The following is a 952-nucleotide window of genomic DNA, read 5'->3' as shown; positions in this document are numbered from 1 at the left end:
CTCGTGGAGGAGCGCCTTGCGGTCCTCGGCGCGGAGCGGGCCGGAGTCGAGCCCGCCAAACACGAGTTGGATGGCTGCGGCGGCGGGGCGGGAAAGCGGGAAAAGCGTTCGCGGCGGGACGGGCGCAGAGCGATGTGTCTCTGAGGGAGGAAGGAACCCCGCCCGGCGGGGGCGGGGCGAGCGGGGCTAGATGCCGCGTCACGAAGAGGGGTGGCCCGACCGCCCGCTTCCCACCCCTGCACGGCGGCAAGCGCGCCGGCGCGCGGGCGGCGGCGGCAGGAGCGCGGAGAGACGCGGGTGCAGTGTTGGGGCTGCGAGGAGGGGCTGCGTCCCGCGGGACGGGGGCTGGCAGGGAGGCTGCGGACCGGCGAAGAAGTTCGACTTTCCCGAGCCGTTGGCACCCACTGCGGTGACGGGGAGCGGTCGTGTGAGACGGCAGCCACGGCCGGCGGGGCGGCAGAAGCGCACCGACGATGTTGTGCTTCGGGGAGAAGGGGTCGAGCTCGATGCGGTCCTTGTAGCACTTGAAGCCCTCCATCACGAGGCGGAGGAGGCGCATGGTGGGCCGAAGACGGACTGGAGGGGGCCGGCGCCGCTGCTTCCCGCTCGTTGGGGGAAAAAAGAAAAATCGCAAGCCTGTTCTTTATTATTTTTCCTCCATTCTCGCTAACACGAAAGCAAACCCCGGGCCTCGCAGTGTACCGGAATACGCGAGTCGAGAACGCTACCTACTCGCTCGAGCAGGTTGTGAGAGAGAGGTTGTGTGTGTGTGTGTGTGTGTGTGTGTGTGAGAGTTTCTTGTGTGTGTGTGTGTGTGGAGGGAGGGGCGGGGGCGGGGGGGAGCTTGAGTTCATGAATGAAACAGCCTCAAAAGTACTGTAGTAGTGTAGCTAGTCGGAAAGGTGCACACGACACCCAGTCTTCTGTTCTGCATCTAAGGGGCGCGTGCTCG

General features: G+C 65.8%; 1 protein-coding gene across 1 annotated transcript in view; it reads right to left on the bottom strand.

The window, feature by feature from the left end:
• The window catches only part of EMIHUDRAFT_218592 (hypothetical protein), a gene marked incomplete at both ends in the record, with an annotated part of 8,473 nt that extends 7,914 nt beyond the window's left edge, over nucleotides 1-559 (bottom strand). Inside the window, 2 exons of the mRNA XM_005759271.1 lie at nucleotides 366-404; nucleotides 469-559. Of these exons, the coding sequence (XP_005759328.1) occupies nucleotides 366-404; nucleotides 469-559 (130 nt within the window). The remainder of the gene's footprint in view (nucleotides 1-365; nucleotides 405-468) is intronic.
• Between the last annotated feature and the right edge of the window lie 393 nt (nucleotides 560-952).

The sequence above is a fragment of the Emiliania huxleyi genome (genome assembly GCF_000372725.1).
Source record: "Emiliania huxleyi CCMP1516 unplaced genomic scaffold EMIHUscaffold_80, whole genome shotgun sequence".
NCBI classification, from domain to species: domain Eukaryota; phylum Haptophyta; order Isochrysidales; family Noelaerhabdaceae; genus Emiliania; species Emiliania huxleyi.
The sequence above is the reverse complement of the archived record's forward strand: the minus strand, read 5'-3'. Positions and strand labels throughout refer to the sequence as shown.